This window comes from Octodon degus, unplaced genomic scaffold (assembly GCF_000260255.1).
Source record: "Octodon degus isolate 3935 unplaced genomic scaffold, OctDeg1.0 scaffold00064, whole genome shotgun sequence".
In the NCBI taxonomy this organism is placed as follows: Eukaryota; Metazoa; Chordata; class Mammalia; order Rodentia; family Octodontidae; genus Octodon; species Octodon degus.
Genome location: NW_004524640.1, coordinates 7,065,642 through 7,078,854, shown reverse-complemented (window position 1 = coordinate 7,078,854; position 13,213 = coordinate 7,065,642). Strand labels below are relative to the sequence as shown.

At 39.1% G+C, this 13,213-nt stretch overlaps 1 protein-coding gene across 1 annotated transcript in view; it reads left to right on the top strand.

Annotated features, from left to right (window-relative positions):
* The window catches only part of Itpr2 (inositol 1,4,5-trisphosphate receptor type 2), a 528,924-nt gene that overhangs the window by 92,501 nt on the left and 423,210 nt on the right, over positions 1 to 13,213 (top strand). Inside the window, exons 3-5 of the mRNA XM_023718939.1 lie at positions 7,445 to 7,560; positions 8,390 to 8,476; positions 11,181 to 11,339. Of these exons, the coding sequence (XP_023574707.1) occupies positions 7,445 to 7,560; positions 8,390 to 8,476; positions 11,181 to 11,339 (362 nt within the window). The remainder of the gene's footprint in view (positions 1 to 7,444; positions 7,561 to 8,389; positions 8,477 to 11,180; positions 11,340 to 13,213) is intronic.

Below are 13,213 nucleotides of genomic sequence, written 5' to 3'. Positions count from 1 at the left end.
TTTGGTGGAACCGGGGATTGAACTCAGATCCTTGCATTTGCCAGTCAAGCGCTTATCCTACTGAGCCATCTCCCCAGCCCCTCAAAGTTTTAATTTTATAATTGTAAAGTATCTTATATAAAATTGTGGAGGTAGGCTTTGGAAATATATTGAACTGGAATGGCTGAAAAACTTGTGACAAGACTTAAAGATTCGTCTCTAAAACAGTCTGAATTTAACTTTCCACATTTGTAAAAGTAATATGTACCCAAAAGGGTTTTTAGAAGAATTCAAATATTCAACTATATGTATATATATAATATTATATATTATATATAATATATATAATAAATATATAATATTACATGTAGTATATGTACATAAGAAATGTTACATGTATATAGGAAGAGTTGTATATAAAACAAACCCTGACATATAGAGATACTACAGAAATATGTGTATGTCTACATATATATATTATACAAAATATATACATACACATATATACATACTACATATTATGTATGTATAAATTCACTTTCTCTTGGCATTTTATAATGAGCTTTAGGAACTTTCATTACCTCTAAAACAGTTTGCTCATTATATGTTTTGGTTATCAATTTTAATATAGCATACTGAGAATGAGAGTGTTAATTGAAAAAGTGTGATTATGATTTTTTGAAAACAAATTGCAGCCATGTCTACTGGAATGATTTCCTTAATGCTGAAATTAAAACCTTGATGAAAATGTAAATTATCTTGACTGGATTTGAAGTTTATTTGTCTTCGCTGCTCCAATAGAAGCCAAAGACAGTGTAATTGTTCATCAGTGTTTATTCATGAATGCTTGAATCGGGATAATTATTCTTTTTGAGTCTAAGAATTGGTGAGATTCTGATTGATGTTTTGTCATTTATTTAATTACATATATATGTGTAACCAAGTCCCCATAAAAGCCATTTATTGTGGTCTTTTGAAGTACAATAGCTAGTGCATATATATAGTTTATCTTCGTAATATTTCTTTAGAAGCTGTGTTGTACTGTAGGGTGAGAACCAAGATATTTCTTCTTGCCTGGCCTATATATTTTCCACTATCTATACTTATCAAGTATATTAATAAGTGTATTAATAAGTATTAAACCTTGAGTTAACCAGTTACTTTATTGTGGGAAGGAGGTATTGATGGTATTTGGTGTTAACAATAGCCCTTTGTGAGCCAATCCTGTTGTGATAATCAAAGGGAAGTTGAAGCAGAGAGGTTAGGAGATGCAGAAGGGGCCACTCAGAGCTGCTCCATAGAGGCTGCAGCAGATTTATTCTTAGTGGCCTTGGGGTCTATGTGTAGGGTTAGGAACAGCGTTTAGCCTGAGGCAGATTTTGCTTCAATATAAGAAGCCTGCACCCTAATGGTGCCTTTGACGAAAAGCAGCACGTTGAGTTGGGTCAAGAGGCCCTAGATTCAAATCCCAGCTCATTTCCTTATCGACTTGCTGGACGTAAGAAAAGTCTCCCATTTCCTCTGTGAAATGCAGATAAAAACTCTAGCTCTCAGGTGTATTGTGGAGCAGAAATGATTTGTATTGTCATTATGGAGTGTTTTTATAGTCTATAAGGTGTTTATGGTAATGAACTGCACTGTGCTAATCAAATGTGGTATTAATGTTTTATACCAAAAGTCATTTGCCATTGGTTGGATCTTGAGTGTCCTCCAGAGCCCCGGATGATGGATGTTTGCTGTTGTCTGTGACACTATAGTATTGGGAGGAGATGGAACCTTCAGGAGGCTGGAGCTTTTGGGGTTGTACCCTCAAAAGAGGTGCAGGGACTCTCAGTCTTTCCTGTCACTCTCGGTCTTCTTGTCTTTCTCTTCTCTTAGAGGTGGTCAGTTTCCTTCACTGTGATGTACTCTTTCACCACAACACCACAGGGTCAAGTGACCATGGACTGAATCCTGTGGAACCAGGAGCCCAAATAACCTTTTTCCTAATTACATTGATTGTCCCAGAGTTTTTATCACAGTCCCAGAAAGTTGACTAACACAATCACTCACTTGTCAGGGCTTTCAAGCCTCCTATATGTGGCTGACATTGTTCATATGTATAATTCATTCTCATCTAGAGATTACATTCAGAAAAGGTCAGGCAAATCACTTTGATTTTTTTTAAATTTTCTTCTTTATCTCAAAGAAGAGAAACGTTGGATTTTATCTGAGACTTCTTCAAATTCTAACATTTTGGTATTCTCTGTAAGCCTGTAACTACAAAAGGCCATTTAACTTCCCCTCCAGTTATAAAATAGCTGACTTTCAGCCAGAGGAAGTTATGTGCAATCTTCATGTTTGCCAACTCATATGTTGTGATTAATTTTAATGTTTGCTAACACGTGCAGTAAATTTTCCATGGCCTTGGTAGCATTCTGAGGTACATTTACTTCCTTAGGTTCTCTCTTGCAGGCAAGGTAAATGAGGTGGATGTCTGACTTGAAATTTCCATGTGCTAACAAAGTGAGAACATAATAGTTTTCAAGACTTCTACACAGAAAGAGTTTTATACAAACACTGTATTCCATCATGCCTTTGTTAGAGCAAATCAAAAACAAAAACAATGCTGCTGTTAGTGTCCCTGGCTGATGACTGCATACGACTGTTGTGATTGACCCTGGATTCTAATTGCTGGTGTGTGGTGGCCCTTGTCTGCCTGACTCTTACCCCAGGGAGAATCTTCTTCCCACTCTCCGTTTACCACTGGGCAGGTCCTAGCCTGCTCTTTGTTACAGAGTGCATTGTTGTCATGGTACTCTGTTGCATCCTCTTAGGTTATAAAGAGAAAAAGAAAAGTCCTAGAGCCTCTCCCTCCCACCTTCCTCCACGTGGAAGTAATAAAAGTCCTTGGCAGCCATGCTGCCTGTTATCAGTATGGGGTCATTTTACAAGTGACCATGAAAGAGCCATTTGTTGAACGTCCACCTTGTGACCGGTACGTGCTGATGGCCTGATATGCTTTGCCTCCCTTCAGTCTGTAGCCATCTTTAGGAGGGGGGAGAAATGAAAAAGCAGGCTTGCTGTCCACCATTGTTAAAGGAAAGCTTGTAACTGGAGCTTCCTATCCAATAGGTTTGTATTTAGCACCAAGACCAGTTGAGGGGGAGGGGCAGAGCTGCCTCAGACACAAGTAGGTGAGCAATACATTTTGAGATTACCTAGAGGGCTCTTGAAAGTGAAGGTGGGGTCTCCTGCCAGATTTGCATGGAATCAAGTGTGGAAGAGTTAGTGTTTTGACCCAGTGATACATGATAAGGCGTCCATGGGTACACTGTGTGAGGGGTTTTGTTTTTCTTCCTTTCATCAGAATTTGAAACCAGGCTAGAGTGAACACTTCTGGGTGGTTTAAACTTCCTTCCATGGCTATTCCAAAATTTCTGATTCGAAGCCATTGCTCTTATAAAATTACTTGACTGAAAGTGGCTTTTAAAAAATTTTTTATTCCTGACCATTCCTGAACTTCTGTATTTCTGCAGAATTGTTGGCCTCAGGTCTGAAGGCTAAACTCAAGTTACTTCTTTCTGTTTGTGCTGTTGGTGCTTGTTCTATGAGACAGACTTTTCTTTCTCTCTTCAAAATTCCTTGTGGTTTTTTTTTTTTTTTTTGTTGTTAGAAAATTTATTTTGTATTCATTTATTTTTCCATAATTTTATTGAGAAACAAATAGCAATGAGACAGTTTGTGTCTTGAAATACTGAAAAGTTTGTCACCCAATTAAAAAGTGACGCTGAGGTGATTTCTAAATGGAGGTCTCCCTAACAAAAAGAAAACGCACAATCACACTCTTAACTTTAGAGAAGGAGCAGACCAGGGAGTGTTAGAGAGCAGGGTGTGGAGGGTGGGGGACACCTGGCAGCTCAGAAGTAGGTGAGTTAGCTCACACAGGCAAAAGGCAGGGCTGTTGTGGGCTGCACCCACACTGAGTCCACTAATGGTGCTGTATATAATTCAGACATATTTAAGGTGATAGAGTGTTTAGTGTGCTCACCATCAGTTTCAGAAAGTTGTAGAATTTTACACAAAACCCACTGTGGCATCTTCTACCCAAGGCAGAAGCACCTTGCCTTAATGGCCCCCCTTTTGTGTGGGCTCAGGTTTAATCCTAGCACCTCACCTTTTGGTGCTCCTTGCTGAGAGCCCCAGGAGGGGTTAGTCATCTCTTCGTCCTAGTGAATTTATTGGTGAAAGAATGAAGCAAAATTAATCGTAATGTTTCATAGTTATAACAGGTCTTCGACGTTCACAGGGAGCTTTTCATACAGGTTATCTTTCTTGTGCATCTCAGCAACTCTGTGAGTTAGGTGTGACGGGAATTATTAACACTTTTATTATGCACTAAATTTAGAATCAGACAAATATGTGACCAGCTGGAGTTAAGTAGAATTTAAAAAAAATGTGTTCTAAATGAGCCGGAAAGAAAAAAATTAAACACACATATATCACCCCTCAAATAAAGCCCGTGTTCGCCTAACATTCCTTCCTGTCATCCCAAACAGTTCTGCGGTTTTAATTCCAACACAGAGGCAGGTTGGTTATTTATTGTAATATGAACTAAGCTATCACCCATGCAAGATCATTGAGGAGGCTTTTGCGACCCAAGGCTTTGTGTCTCAGGCCTGCTGGCAGGAAGCTTGGTCATCTGGTCAACCTACTCCTCCCTCACCTTTTCCTAGCCCCACATCCACTAGATTATTAAAAAGCCCGTTGGGCCAACTACTTTTCTTTTTAATCTGTGGCTTCCTTAAAGCTGCTGTCTGGCCCCAACTCAGGTGCCCAGTGGTTCTCCTCATGTCGGCAGTGGGCTTGTAGGTTGGTTTTCTTGCCTCATACTCCTGCCATCTTTCATATGCTGTGAGGGCTTAAAACTCTTGAAGAGTTCAACACTTTCTTTGGAATGTAGTTCATGCTAGAACATAAGGCTTTGGTTCCTGACCTTATCCTACCACCCACTTTCATTTCAAAGCCCAGGTACTAGTGTTCTTGCAGACTCATTTGTTCCCAGCATTCTTCTGTGCCTTTGTGTTGTTTTTGGCTTTGTTTGGAGCATTTGTCTCTCTGCGCTTAAACCCCCTTAGTCATGTGCTGAATTACTATTGGTTCTTTAAAAATTGGCTCTATCTTTTCTTCTCCTTTGGCTTTTCTGGTCTCCCTTCCTGCCAAACTTGGCTATACTCATCTTTACACCGTAACTCCTTTCTCAGAGTTCCACTGTGAAACTTCAAGTAGATTGAGTTTTCTGGGAATGAAATTTGAGTCCAAAGCCTGGGAGCATAGGGCAAGAGTCCCTTCATGATCATTATGGTAAACGTGGGCCACGGGCTGGCCAGTGTTTGGCTCCACATGGCCCCAACCCTAAGGTGAGACGTGGTTGGCTCTAACGCAGTTGGGCTACTCAGCTACGCAAATATGCCACGAGTTAGCAGTGCTACTAGAGTGCTTTGGAAGCCATAAAAAATACTTTCCCCATCAAATGATCCTTATTTAATGAGTCGCATCAGGAATCGATAGTAATGGGGAGCATAAATTTTCTGTTTTTCCATTCATGTAGGAATAAGTTTCTTTTCATGCAGATTCTAGAGTTTGGTTCTGATTGAACATGGATTTGTGTTTTTACCCCAAAAAGACAACGTGGAATTTTGTCACCTGTCTGATACTGAATAGTCAAAATAATCTTGCATTAAATCAGGAGCATGCTTTTGACAATGTTTGTGAAAACCTTTATATTTGGGCTTCAAAAATCTTTGTATAATTTTTTTTTTTTAAAGTGTATTTGGAATAGGGTCTCACTACACAGTTGGGATTAATAGTGATTATCCTGTTTTCAGCCTCCCCAGCACTGGGATTACAGGCATGTGCCACCACACCCAGTCTTGATGACCAGCTTAGTGTGCCTGGGGGCAGGGCCAGCGCTGCATGTGATGCTGGGGATTGAATCAAAGTCCCCACACTTGCCTAAACAGGTGCTTAATCCACTGAGCTATCTTTGCCAGCCCTGTATAATTTGTTATAGTTGCCAACTCACAGTAAATAATTGCTAGGACCTCTGAGATACACTGCAAAGGGAACCGTCTTTTAGGCATTTTTGGCTTGCACATGTGTGCTTGGTGGTAGTTTCTATATCATATTGTAATTTTGATGGCGTATGAGTCTTTCAGCAGTTGATGATGTCTGTTTTCTGCTACTTTTAAGATCTTTATTTGTTTGTGTTAGAGTTTTTTTTAACATAGATATAAGACTTAGTTTACTATAGCTTTGTGTGTATGTGGAGGGAGAGCCGAGCAGTAGAATTTGTGATTATACTTACAAGAAATAGAAAATGATCATTATTTTTTCCTTTTTTTCTAAATTCTTTAAATATCTTGAAATTGTATTTCTCAGCCACTCATGCTATTCCAGTAGTCACTAATGTGGTCACAGGAATATTTGAGTTGCCTGAACTTTCTTTTTGTGAGGACATATTTGAAAAATGAGAAGGATTTTAAGCATGAACACATTAATCAAAATAAATTAAGTTTGTTATATAGACTTGTACACTTTTGTGAGAATGAGTAAAAATAACATCTGGATTATCTATATCACTCTTTATTGCAGATATTGAAAATTGATTTTTATTCTAGATTGAAATCCATTCCATAAGTATATAGACTCATTCACGTATAAGAGAGTTAAGGTCTTCATTCTTCCTCACTAAAAACTAACAACAACAACAGCAACATTTATTTTACTTTTTGATCAGCAGAGTTCACTGACTATAGTTACTTCCTAGTTTTTTTTGCGGAACCAGGGATTGAACTCAGGCCCTTGCGCTTGCCAGGGAAGCGCTTATTCTACTGAGCTATCTCCCAGGCTCCTAGTCTGATATTTATGAGTAGAGTGAGGAGTGACCTTGGTAGTTGCATTGGTTGCTTTCTTTTTTCCATTATGATACCCCCTTTCCCAGATTCCCATGCTGTGTTCACCCCGTGGTATTTGGAAACTTGAGGAATGGATGTCTAGAACAATCAGCTGTGATTATTTTTATTTCCTGCATCACTGTAGTTATCAAAGTTACATACATAAAAGGTATTAATTGGACAAGGCCAAATAAGGCTTCCATTTCATTTATTTCCTTTCTAAGCCTGGGTCCCCCTTATCATTAAGAAATGCTTTATAACATCACATTAATTGGCTTTCTTTACTAAAAACATTGGCTAAAGTGTTCTTCAAAATAGCCAATGAACAAAGGATAATTTTAGTGATAATTTCTATCACTATTTGAAAATGTTATAGAGGGAATTTAAAGGTTGGTGAGAGAATGATTTATATGACTTTTTAATGTTCTTCATCCTTAATACATCCCAAGATTCCAAAATGAGGTTGTAAGGGTAGCTAGGAAATGCTAGCAGCCTTAGTTACAGTGTCTTTGTTTGTTGGTTTGTCACAGACTGCCTTTTCAAGGTGTGTCCCATGAATCGATATTCTGCCCAGAAGCAGTATTGGAAAGCGAAGCAAGCCAAACAAGGAAACCACACAGAGGCTGCCTTGCTGAAGAAGCTCCAGGTATGAGCCAGGCTGCGTTTGTCTTGTTTAAACTGGACCAGGAACAGCAACAACAGAAAGATGTTCTCGTTATTCCCAACTTCTTAGTTTTGTAATCTCACACAGTACACAGAGATTTCAGGTGAATATAAGAATACATTGAAAGGTAGAGTTTTAAGTTTTAGGGTGTGACTACCTTATTTCTTGGAGTGTAGGTAGCACATTCCTACTGCTTTATTTTTTATTTTTTATTTTTTTTAGGGTGTGCCAGACTAATTCAAGCTTCACATCAAACTGAAAACCAGTTCAGAATTTCTGTGGGAAAATTAAATCCAGTTGTGTTTTTACCTGACCTAGCGCTCAATTTATTTTTTTTCAATCTGAAAGAGTTGGGAAAAGTATTTGAAAGAGTATAGTTTCTGGTTTGGTAGAGTACAAATGGAATAGGTCTTAATTTTATATCATTAAAACTCCTGTTATTTTCAGAATTAAAAACAGCTTTTCATCTTCTGCAGTTCACCTGCTATCTGGGTTGGTGTTTCTACTAACATTCCTTCCTACAGTCATCTTGTAAGTCTAAAAACCTGGCACTTTTCTGGAAGTGTTAATATAAAAGTGCCTTAAGACATTTTTGGCTGCATTTCAGCATAAATTGAGTAATTTTCCCGCTGTGTTATGATCATTAATTTAATTATTATCCCCTTCCTGCTTCTCTCCCCAAGCTTCAAAGAGTAAAGCAACTGTTCCATTTTATTTGTGATTCTATTCTTGTTACTAAAAATATTTATTTCTTTGTCACTTATTATATTCTGTTTATTATGTTTCCACACTGAATATTTGTTAATCATAGCATGCTGCAGAGCTGGAACAAAAACAGAATGAATCAGAGAATAAGAAGCTGTTGGGAGAAATTGTGAAATACAGTAATGTTATACAAGTAAGTTTCTATTTATTTTCTCTTAAAAAGGGTGAATGTTTTGTGGGTAATTTTCCAAATTGTCCATATGGGTTAGAATGGCAAACTCATGAAAAATGTTGAGCTACAATAGTTGGTTCTTGGGGGCTGGTGAGACAGCTCAGCATGCCTGCTTAGGCAAACTTAGGCAAGTGCAGGGACTGCGATTCGATCCCTGGTGCCACATGCCACACCAGACCCACTCACTCCCATGGGAGACTGAGCCGGCCACAGAGTCTGGGCTTGGTGGCACATACTTATAGTCCCAGTGCTGGGGAGGCTGAAAACAGGAGGATCACTGTGGCACATACTTATAATCCCAGTGCTGGGGAGGCTGAAAACAGGAGGATCACTATGCAGTCTAAACTGCATAGTGAGACCCTGTAACAACCAAATACATTTAAAAAAAAAAAAAAAGTTGGTTCTTCAGTAGAAATTATGGCGGGTGTGAGTAGTGGACACTCTTGTATGGTGCTGTGCATTAAAGAGCAAGCTGGGACTAGAGGTCTAGATTAGTTCATGGTGAAGCACTTGGCTAGGGTGTGTGGTGCCTGGCTTCCATCCCAGGCACTACAAACAACTACTCAGTCTGATGGATAAACTTCAAGAAATAATGTATCTTGATGTTTGCATAATTAATTACCCGAAAAGAAAAAAATTGGGGAAATAATTTGTAAGGGGCTATCAGAAATAGTCCTTTAGATTAATGAAGTTAATGTTCAACATGGGGAATGTTATCTTTTCATTTTATAGGGAGGGGAAGGTTTTCAAAATGCACTGTGGAGGTCATCATTGGATTGTTGCCAGAAGGTCTCCTATTTCAAAGGAGTTTATCTCAGCTGCATTCCTTGCCTGTGCTTCCTTTAGATCTGTTTATCTTTTTTACTTGGTTATCTGTTAGTAAATGCCCCACCTTGTTCCAAAAATGTAAAACATTTTCCAAAATACACACCACACAGGCCAGCCAAATAGCGGATTAAAGTGCCTGCAAGCAGGTGAAGGGGCCAGGGGTTCAATCCCCTGGCCTACTGTGCTGGCCCCACCCCTGGGGCACACTGAGATGGTGATTGAGACTGGGCATGGTGACATGTGCTTGTAATCCCAGCTTTTGGGAGGCTATAAACAGGTGGATCACTGTGAGTCTGATCTAGTAGTGAGACCTTGAACACTCTTGTAGACCCTTCCCTAAAATACAAAAACAAACAAAAAAAGCCCCAAAATACACACCACAAAATATGATAAAATACAAATAATTAAGACTATTGGATTAGAGGGAAAAAGAATGACTGAATGAATAAGCTGAGGTTAGGGAAGAGGTATATTCATAAAAACCATGTTGTAAAGTCTGAAAACTTTGGCTTGAAGCCTTCTTGTCTGCCCAGCCATAGGGAAGTACAGTATGTTACAGCACTGGTAGGAGGCCCATGACACATATTCAAATCTGAGGTCTAGAAGCTCTACCATTCTAGCAGTAAGACCAGGGAAGTGTTTCTCCCAAGAATAGTTATAAAGAGGACACTGTTTAATATAGTAAACAATAGCCTTAACAACTTCCCTGCAGTAAGTATCACAAAGAGGTACTTCATGCAGCTGTTTTCAAAAATAATATCTCTTGGTATTTTGCTGTTGACCAGTGGCAACATGCCAGAGTACAAGGCAAGCAGTTCTCTTATGAGACAAGATGAGTAGCGTAGGGTTGGAGCTTCCAGAACGTGGACTTAATCTAGTGATAGACAGTATGATATCTTTGGCTTGGGAAGGCTGTGTGCCATTTGGGCAGTCCTCCAGAAACAGAGTTTTGATCCTTAAGTCCATCAAGTAGAGTTTATGTCCCTTGTTAAGAACCTGAAGTACCAGTGTCGGCTTGCCTGGGTAGGGGCCAGGCCATGGGTTGTAACATGGTAGAACCCAGAGGGGTGAGCAACTCACTAGGGGTTCTGTTGTTTTTCTGTCAAATGAGAACCCAAGGTATGATTGTGGCTTTTTCAATAAAAAAGCTTTTTTTTTTTTTTTTCCAATTAAAAAACTTGCCTTTTATTTTGAAATGCCTTCCTTTTCACAGCTAGGTACTCAGTGACCATTCTGTTTTGAAATGATTTTAGCAGTAGATGAGAGGCTTGCTGTACTTTGTTTTGATTTTTTTTTTTTTTTTTTTTACTCAGCAGGAATATATTTTAGAAAGATTTTGTCCATAGAATCCAAAAAAAATCTGAGAATATTGTTTCTGCACTCATTTCAGAAGAGGCAGGGTCAGCTTTCTCTTGGAGAAAGCACAGAGCCAAGTTAGGAAACATAACTCTCTCCTCCTGGAGGAAAGAAGGGCTGTCGTTGGGGAGGATGTTTAGTGGTGCTAAACAAGATGGTCCATTAGTCCAGTGTCTAGCTTTTCCTTTGCTGTTTTCTGTTTTTGTAGGCATTGGGAAAAGGTGTGGTTTGGGGGAATTTCAGGTCTGCTTTGGAAAGCCTGGTTTTATTCCATTATTTATCAGTAGATTGAAAAAAAAAAAAAAAGCACTCCTCTGTCCTCTGGTTTATTTCCTCATGTGCCCCTTTCATTATGGAGGAGAACTGGGTGCAGATGAAGAGGAATCCAAGGAAGAGTCAGCTTTTAAAGATTATACATATGTATGCAATTAACAGAGGAGACCAAGGAATAAAGGTAGTGATGCGTGTCTTTTCTCTGTAGCTACTACATATAAAAAGCAACAAATATCTGACTGTCAACAAGAGATTGCCTGCATTACTGGAGAAGAATGCCATGCGAGTGTCTTTGGATGCTGCAGGAAATGAAGGATCCTGGTTTTATATTCATCCCTTCTGGAAGCTGCGAAGTGAGGGTGACAATGTATGTAAATATCAAATTAATGGGGGAATAGCTTGTCAAAACAATCTTCCTCTGGAAGAGAGTCCAGAATGTACAAAGAATGAGAGTTTTTAATCAACCTGTTATTTTCGTGTTGCTATCTTTACAAGGCTCAATGCTTTATTTATAATACAGATTGTGCTCAGAAATTATCGAAAGACAGAATGCAAGTTAATTGAAAAGCAACGCCCAGCTAGAGCTGGGATGAAGGAGCTTAAGCCACCTTAGTACTGGCTGAGACGTTCTAAGAGAGGTAGAAGTTATCTCCTTGCCTTGAATGGAGGGAGCATGTTTGTAAGGAAAGTAGCTGTGACTAGCCAGTGGTGTCTGCCCAGTGAGAACCAACAGAATAAGGCCCTAGGTCATTGCAGTATTCCTGGTTCATGGGCAGCATCTTACAGCCCATATATTCTAATAGATGTCAACATAGGAGAAGCTGTATGTTTTGCCTCTACTTATTGATGACTGTTATACTTAAAATAAGTTGTGCATATTGTCACATAACATTATGTGAAATGACCTTGTAGCATCCACACTTTGATATTTTTGAGTGTGATAAATAAATACCAGGTGATAGTCTCTAGCACTGGGGAGATGCCTAATTAATGCTGGTTGACCCTGAATATGAAGTTACTATCATAAATAGAACAGTTTACAAATATTAGGCCAGGTAGAGATTTTAAAAATTAACACTGTATAGTCAAAATCAAAAGGTTAATTCTTTTGGTAGTTTTCTCAGTCAACCCTTTGATTATATTTTAAATGTTTTGGGTATTTCTTACCTTAGAAATGTCTTCTTTTTGTAGTGAGTCTATTTTCCAGTGAATTTCAGAATACGCATTCAATTCCACAGAAGGCAGCCTTCATGATTTACTTTGCTTAGTAAGTTATCTGGTGATATCTTCCATTGGTAAGACTTGGGACATGCATGGCATGAAGGAATGTGATGCATTTTACGTCTTGTGTTGCAGTTCTTACAACAGCAAGTCCTGTTTGTTTTTCTTTTGGCACCAAGTGATAGGTGGTGTGAGCATGCTGTGCATTTTAATTTAGTAGATAGTCACTTACAGTCAACTCTCAATTGTTCAGCCATGCAGTATGGGAATGACTCATGTCTTTGATGTCTTTCTTAAAATGCTTATTTTCCAATCCATGTCTCATTGAGTAGTGTCCCAGTCTCCTAGTGCTCTGTAAGAGTTAAACATCAACATGAACAAAACCTGATCTCAAGTTCAGAAAGAGTGGATAAAGGACTGGATATATTTGGGTCTTTAGATTAACTGTGGAGTTTACTAATTCACTCTATTTATTCATTCTCACCTGCCCACTTTCCCAATCACTTTACAGGGTCACTAGAGAGTTGAATGTAATGAACTATGTCAAATAGTTACTTGTAGTAGAAAATGAAACAAAGCAAAAGCCACCACTCAAATGCTCCATCTTGGTAAAAATGGACAATGGAATTATTCAGTGTGGTGTAGGAGTTGTCTTTGTCTAGGTGTGCTCCCTGTGGCATGGCGCCAGCAACCTCCACATTGCTTTTTTGGGCCAAAATAGCATGTTGTTGTTACTTGTCACTGTGTAGCCTTTGTGTGTCACCAAGGTTGCTGTGAAAAACCTGAGCACCCACAGCCACGTGGTTGTGTTGTAACCCTCATTTTCTTTCCCAGGAGTAGATAGTATTTTTCTCAAATATATGCTGTGCTGGCCCCACCCGCAGGGCATGGTGAGGTGGCAATTGAGACTAGGTGTGGTGGCACGTACCTGTTAAGCTCAGTGCTTGGGAGGCTGAAAATAGAAGGATCACTATGAGTCTGATCTGTGTAGTGATACCTTGTAGACCCTTCACTAAAATT